The 7,782-nt window shown below is 34.8% G+C and overlaps 1 protein-coding gene across 2 annotated transcripts in view; it reads left to right on the top strand.

The window, feature by feature from the left end:
* Positions 1-239: 239 nt before the first annotated feature.
* LOC149830189 (putative beta-1,4-xylosyltransferase IRX9H) overlaps positions 240-7,782 on the top strand; it is a 77,140-nt gene continuing 69,597 nt past the window's right edge. Inside the window, exons 1-2 of one of the 2 annotated variants that reach the window (XM_090016374.1) lie at positions 240-623; positions 789-2,205. In XM_090016374.1, coding sequence (XP_089872500.1) covers positions 1,322-2,205 — 884 coding nt within the window. In that variant the 5' untranslated portion in view covers positions 240-623; positions 789-1,321. The remainder of the gene's footprint in view (positions 624-788; positions 2,206-7,782) is intronic. The other variant, XM_090016373.1, reaches the window with a different exon arrangement.

The following is a 7,782-nucleotide window of genomic DNA, read 5'->3' as shown; positions in this document are numbered from 1 at the left end:
AGAAATGACAACCATGTTGCTCGATTATTGAGAGACCCAAACAAGCAAGTGGAATTACTAATTCCATAAAGTAACAATATTATCTTTACAAATCGGTGGATTGCTTATTTCCAACGGCAGCTACCGTCCCCAGATGAGACAGAGCTTTAGGATGTCCAAGCAACCAATTACTGTTCATGCGGACAAAGAAAACTACAAAGCAAAGGGTTTGAAATGATATGAAAGCTTATCCGTCAAAAGAAGAGTGATCAGGTCATTGATGCGAGACATTGGGGGGTGTTTGGTGATTTGGGGGCTGCAACATTTGACCCCTCGCAGTCTCTTTGACTGGCGATCGGGGAAAACGGTAACCGAATCAAAAACCAGAAAAAAAGACCAACATTTTGCAAATTGGCAAATTGCAGCATCACCGGGCACTCCATTTTTTCACCCTGAGAGCAATAAAAGATTAGCAAAGGCTGCAGCAGGAGAGTGAAAAAAAAAGGAAAGAAATCTCCCCCTTCTCTCTCTCTCTCTCTCGTTATTACAACGTGAGCCTCACCTCCGTACAGACGAGGAATTTCCGAGCAGGCCCTGGACGGCCGATATCCGACGACCGTCTTGGTGATCTCGCGTTCCATCCGGTAATCACCCAGGGACAACTCTCTCTCTCTCTCTCTCTGTGATTTGGGTATTGTTTTATTGTTAAGTGCAGATTTTAGATTTTTGCATTGCTTCTTCATATTGGTGATTCGTGGTGATCTAGTTATTGATGGAAATTGCGTTTTTGTGCATGTATCGTTTGTTAGGTGTGGGGGAGTATGGGGAATCGTCGAAGGCTGGACTAGTTTGAGAAGGATCTTAGTGGTTTTGAGATGAAACTTTTGTGGGGTTTGCTTCTAATTGGTCGGAAGTGGTTTTTCTCATGACGAGTTGTAGTTTATCTCCATCTGGGCGGTGGGTTTTTGCAATTGGAATAAAAATGTTTTGTGGAAGGAGTGCTTGATTTGGGCAATTTGGATTCTTTTTGAACGGGGAGTTTGGATGGAGTTGAGGGAGTATGCTGCCCAGGTAGGATAAAAGAAAGCTTAACCCAAGATGATTTCTCTTTACGGAGTGGGATTTTGTTGCCGGAACGAAGAATCTATCGCTCTTGGTCTAAGCATATCGAATTTGTGATGGTGTTTAGGTCCTTTTTGGCAAGCCTAAAGTATTTGGACTGAAATATGAAGCTATAAGTGCCTGTGAGTAACGTGGCAGGAAGGATTTGGTTGTTGCAGCAGGGAGAATCTGGTTGCCAAAGAGGGAACATTTGTTCATAATTCCATGTCCTCAAATCAAAATGGCATCTGTTAGGCGATCGATGTCGGTGGTTCAACGAGATGGAACAGCGCAAAACGGGGAAGCGGTTTCACATATGTTGCCATCTCAGAAGGTGTCAAGTTCTCAGGCTTATTCTTCTTCTAGGGGGATATTGGCTGCATTTCTTGGTTCTCTCAATTGCTTTGCATTTGTGTCCAGAATTTTGGGCTTTGTGATTGGTTTCTGCTTGCAGAGATCCAATCGGAGCTTGGAGAGGGCAAAATCAAGAGGACTTGGCTGGAAGAGAGCCTTTCATTTTTCATTATGTTTTATTTGCGGCCTTCTAATTGGATTTACTCCCTTTGTCACATTGGATTTCTTTTCCAATTTTGAGTTAAGACATCGAGGATTTCCAATAGACTTAAATTACACCAGCAGAGATTCTGGTCACAGTGAGAAGTTAACAATTAATCCACTCTCTTTGAATGCCACTGTTGGTCCAGTGCTGCAACTGAAACAAGAGACAGAAAATGAAAGCGCAGAGAACAATACTGAAGCAGTCCGCATTGATGAGCATCGGAAGTTGTTGATAGTTATAACTCCAACATATAATCGTCCTTTTCAAGCATATTACTTGAACCGTTTGGCTCGCACTTTAAGACTTGTCCCTCCTCCTTTGCTTTGGATTGTAGTGGAGACGTCTTTACAGTCTGCTGAAACTGCTAGCCTTTTGAGGAGAACTGGAGTTATGTACAGGCATCTTGTTTCTGATAAGAATTTGACAAACATAAAGGATAGGGGTGTTCACCAGAGGAATGTTGCTCTTGCTCACATTGAAAAGCATCGGTTAGATGGGATTGTGTACTTCGCAGATGATGATAATGTATACTCGAATGATCTCTTTCAACAAATGAGGAATATAAGGTAATTACTTAACATCATCGGAAATTTTCTAAGCATTTGCTTTGAATATTGTGTTTGTATGTAAGACATTATAGTGCTATTTTCACCTTACACAACTGCATTGCCTCTGCTAGAATTTAATTCCGATGAATTTAGATTCATGTCTTTCTTATCATATATGATCGTGTATAAGACATTATGGTGCTAGTTTCACCTTAGGCAACTAAATTGCCTGTGCCAGAACTGAATCCACATAAATTTTGAATTCATGTCTTTCCTATCACATATGGGTTCCCCGAGCATTTTATGATGGTTGTTGATTTAAGAACAAATTACTCTATGAAAGGAGCTGACTTTTCTATTTCTTCTATGTGCGTTATTTTTGTTAATATATTTTTACTTGCACATTCACAAGGTTTATGTTTGTCAGCTAATTACCAGAAGTGTTATGTCTTGTTCTGCCTTGCAGAGGCATGAATGTCTCTCTCTCTCTCTCTCATAAATACACGCATGCATGCTTGTGCGCGTGCAGACACACACACACACACACACACACATGGGAAAGAGCTCAGAGAAATGGAACAAGCATACAATGGAACCTAACATCTCCAGAATTATGACAAACTATTCATGTTGTTGGAGGGAAAAATTCCAAGCTAGCCAATTTTCTCTTGCTTTTAATCATATGGAAATCATTTCTCTGGACTTCAAAATATGGGCTTTACATGGCAGTTTTCTCTTTTAATTTGACACTCATGTATGTGCTTGAGATTACTGCATACATTTCATATAAACCATTCTTTAGATATCCGTGTTACACACTTAATTTCTTATATTTGATGATATTTTTCCTGCTCTGTGGCCAATTTTTTTCTCATATAGGTTTGCAATATATTTCTCCTACTCTATGGCTACTACTTTTTTGATGATATATTGATTCAGACTAAGATATATTGATGAAATGGTAGCATAGTAAACCTCATACTTAGCACTGTTAATTCAAGATAGAAGTATTTATTGATGAGCTCTATATGAAACTAACAGAGCTCCATTATTTCAATTTTAAAGATGCTGATGCCATTTCATTTCTTTACTTAGACAAGTTATGAAAAGTTGATCAACCTATCAATAAGCATCTTTATACCTTCCTCTCTTTATTAGGTAGGTTAGCCATTATCCTTGCCAATCAATCTGTATCTTAAGCTCGATATCAATAGTGCCTATTTTTAACTCTATATTTGGTGCCTCTATATAAGAATAAGGGTGATATACAAGATTGCACAAACTATCGTGGTATAAAACTCATGAGTCATACTATGAAACTTTGGGAGAGGGTGATTGAGTATAGGTTGAGGAAGGTGTTAAAATATGTTGATCCTTAAATGTACATATATATATTTATATATATATATATATAAAGATACATATACATATATATATATATATGTATACATATCTCTATTTATATATATATATATATAAATATATATATTTTATCTTCCTAAAATACCCTTAAGGGTATTCTTGTAAATTAGCATTTTACGCATATTCCAATTGGAATATGCATTGTAATTTTTGTTTTATTTTTATTTTTTGTTTTTTATATTTTTGGATTTCGTACCACATTGGGGGCCTCCCAAAAGTGACGTTGGGAGCCCCCAACGGTCACAAATGTGACCGTTGGGGGCTCTCCAACGTCCCCTTTGGGAGCCCCCAAGGTGGTCCCTTTTCATGCTTATAAATAGGGGATTTCCCCTTTGTATTTTGTATTCTTGAGGGAGCTTATGCTCCATTGTAATGGGGTTTTTACCCCTTCTCCATTATTCTTCAATGATATGCAACTTAGACTTTATGTCATATTTTTCCCTTTTTATGGGTTTTATGTGTTAGCACATTATGTGCTTATGTTGTTTCCCTTTAATGGGTATATTTGCACTCCACGTGCATAAGTATGGGTTCATTATTGAACCCAATGTATTCCAAGTCACTTTCTAACATGGTATCAGAGCGAGGTCACGATGGGGTTGTCCTTTGGTGCAACGGAAAGCGTGTCGCTCAAGAAATGGTGAAGTATTCATTGCTTTTCCTTTTTGCTTTGAAGTTATTCGGTATGTATCCCTTTTCTTAAAATATTATGCATTTGAAAATATGTTTCTTGCATATAGTTTGTTCGTTTAATGGTTATGATAGTTGAATTATGTCTTTTCACATTTCGTGTGCTCGTATATTTTAAAATTATCTCCCTCAAATTTGGTGAACTCGTTTGTTGTTCAAATATATAATTTGTGTTTATCGAACTACTCATCGCATATAATAGCAATTTATGTTTTTTTTTAAATTACCTTCAATTATGTGAGATTTATAATTCTTACATAACTATCTCATGATTGACCTATAAGTTAATTTTTAAAATTATATATATGATTTCTTGCTAAAGTAATGATCTTTGCTTAAAATTTCTTAACTCTCATATGAACCCTAATTTGATTTGAGTTCCTCTTTTGATTATGAATTTTAGTGCATTTTTTGAAAAATTTGATATAATCCTTATATGAAAATCTCTCACATCTAAAAAACTTTGTTGAATCCTAAAGTAGTTCTTGTTAATGATAACTTATAAGAACTCCTAAAAGTTTTTCAATGTTTCTTTTTTGAAAAATTGTTTATGATAAACCATTAGGAAAGATTTTTTAAAAGGAATTTCTCACACTACATAGAGTGCATAGTTCATCTTTTGCATCCTTTTGGTATAAATGATTTCATTTTTCATCTTTATAAACTTGTTGGTTTGTATTTTTCATAAGGTTTCGAAACATCTTAATAATATCTTTTAAAAATGCCTACATTGGCCATAATATGGTTTTCTTTGTCCTCAATTGCAATTGTTAAAGTTTGAGAATTTCAAGCATTGCTCTTTTTATAAAGTGCATACTTGCTCACTTTTGTGTATTTTTGTGTTTTGTGCACATTTGTTTCTCAAATATTTGCGCTTGTATGCATTCCCTCTTTTTTATGAAATACATGCCTTAGTGCATGTTTGTTTACATCTTGGTGTGTATTTGTTCAAGTATTGTATGAGTGCCTTCGCGCACATCTTTTATAAAGCCTTTTGTGCTCACATGTGTATTGTCTCTTCGTAGACATTTTTGCATTATGGAGCCTTTATGCACATTTATTTTTGTGAAAAATATAATGAATTTAGATATTGAGTCCTTTTTAAATCATTGTAAGTGCTTTTAGCACTTTGAATGTTTCCGCATATCTCATCACAATCAAAGGTTTTTTAAAAATTGTTGTATGGGATTTAATCCCAAATTTATAAATTTTCAAGTGTTTTAAATATTCATTCCTTGAGTATTGTGTTAAAGCCTTCTTTGTGAACCATTATAGTTCTTATGATTTCTTTGATTAAAAGCTTGATTGTCTTGATGAATTCTTTATGTTGTGTTTATTGCTTAATAAGTCCTTTTTGGTATAAATGACTTGTTTGAAGATTAAGCATAACTTGTGTTTATGCAAAATTGTTGTTATAAAGCACATTATTGATTATTGGACCTTTTGATTCAATTTTTTAATCGGTCCTCTTTTCTTTGAAAAATGATTCCTTAAGTGTTTATTGCCTTTTTGTGGCATTTATATTTGTCCATCACATGTTATTTAATGCATCTTTTATTTGGCCTTATTATTGTTATATTAGAGATGTTTGTTGAGGTGAGTTATGGGCACCTCGTGTTATATCATTTTAGTTTGTCCACCTTCCATATTATAGATGGTTGTTGAGGTGAGTTATGGGCACCTTGGGACTCTAAAATGATTTGTTGTATGATCTCTAATTATGAGTGTGTCACTCATTTTTTCTCTTGTGGCCATTGATATTATGGATGCTTCTATGTAAATGTGATGGACATATGGTGTTTTAAAACCTTAAATGTTTTAAGGTATATTAAAAATCAAGGGTTTTGGGATTATTGCCCAACCTTTTCTTGTTTATGAATCTTATGAGTGCATTTGCACATTTATGATTTTGTGTTCTTGTGATTTTGCACAAGTATTCTAAGTGTTCTTGGTGTGTGTATGTTCACACATTTGTTCTCAAGAATTTTATTTTATCGATTATAGTATCTTGTTGAAGATATTTTTTACATGCATGTTATTGTTATGAGAATTCATTTTGAAAGGAGTATTGTTTTATTCGAGGTTTATTTTCATTACAAGTTTATTGCCTCAAAAGTCTTTTCCTTTTATGCCCATTATCTAAGTGTCATCATATGTAGACAAGAATTTTATTACACCTTCGTGTGTTTTTAGCCCTTTGTTGGCTTTTGCTCTCTTGGTCTAGTAGCTGAATACACTTGTCTTGAGTGTTTTTATATGTAGACAAGGCACGTTGATTCACACCATGGTGTGTGATTTTTAGCCTATGTTGGCGTTTGTGTCCTTGTTCTAGTCGTTTAAGATGTATGCCCATGGTTGGCTTATTTCACTCATTTCAAGTGCTATCATATGTAGACAAGAGATGTATTATGTTTTAGCCCATGGTTGGCTTATTACTCTTGTTCTAGTAGCTGAACATACTTGGTTTTAAGTGTATTTTTTACGTAGACAAGAGATACTTTTTAGTCCATGTTGGCATGTATTCTCTTGTTCTTGTCGTAGATGCACTTATTTCAAGTATTATTATATGTAGACAAGTGGTTCTTTTACACACCTTTGTGTGTGTCTTTGGCCTTTAATGACTTTATATTCTTGATCTTGTAGCTTATACACTTGCTTTATGGGTTTTGGAGGACTAATGAGGAAGATGTTTGTAATGGATAAACTATTGTTGAAATTTGCAAAATTTCATTCATGACTTGTGTTTTTCAAGCAAATCATATTTTTGATATGCATATCAAGTTGATTTCTTAGCATTTAATCTATATATTAAGTGCTTATAGTTTTTGCCACCCTTATATGTAAAATGTGTATTAAGTAGGTCTTTCATAAATGATTTTAAAACCTTGTGAACTCTTGGGTTTATTTTGCCTAAAGTATGCTTGGAGACTTTGTTTCTCTTGTTTGGCACTTCATTACATGTTTGAAGTATGTTCATTAATGAGTTCTTTGAGTATTAATTCATTTCATGATAAGTATATGCATATGCTCTTTATGGCCTTTTTGGACCCTCATTCAATAATGTTTATGTATATCATGCCTCTTCGTAGGCTTATTGTGGTGTCCCTTAGTGGACCATTTTGTTATTCTCCATTATGGGGTTATATTTGTCCAACATTGGACCTTATGAATGCATTATGCATTCTTGCAATTTATTTCTGCATAATTTGCTTCCGCTCATTTTGTTTTAAACATGATATATGATTCTGAAACTTTGGTGTCATTTTTGCATAATTTGCATCTCTTCTAACCTGTGCTAGTTAGAAATGTTCCATTTGAATAAAAGTACAAAGATTTGTTTTACTTGTTTCTTTGTTGTTATTTCACAGGATCTTGGAGATAGGACAAAGAGAAGTACCCTGGATAGTTCGGGAAATTTGAAGACAATAGGAGGAAGGCCTTTTCAAGTTCCATTGCATCCTTGCCGGGGCCTCTTGGAGTCTT

Source organism: Nuphar pumila, chromosome 8 (assembly GCF_984573655.1).
Source record: "Nuphar pumila chromosome 8, dmNupPumi1.hap1.1, whole genome shotgun sequence".
NCBI classification, from domain to species: Eukaryota; Viridiplantae; Streptophyta; class Magnoliopsida; order Nymphaeales; family Nymphaeaceae; genus Nuphar; species Nuphar pumila.
The sequence above is the reverse complement of the archived record's forward strand: the minus strand, read 5'-3'. Positions and strand labels throughout refer to the sequence as shown.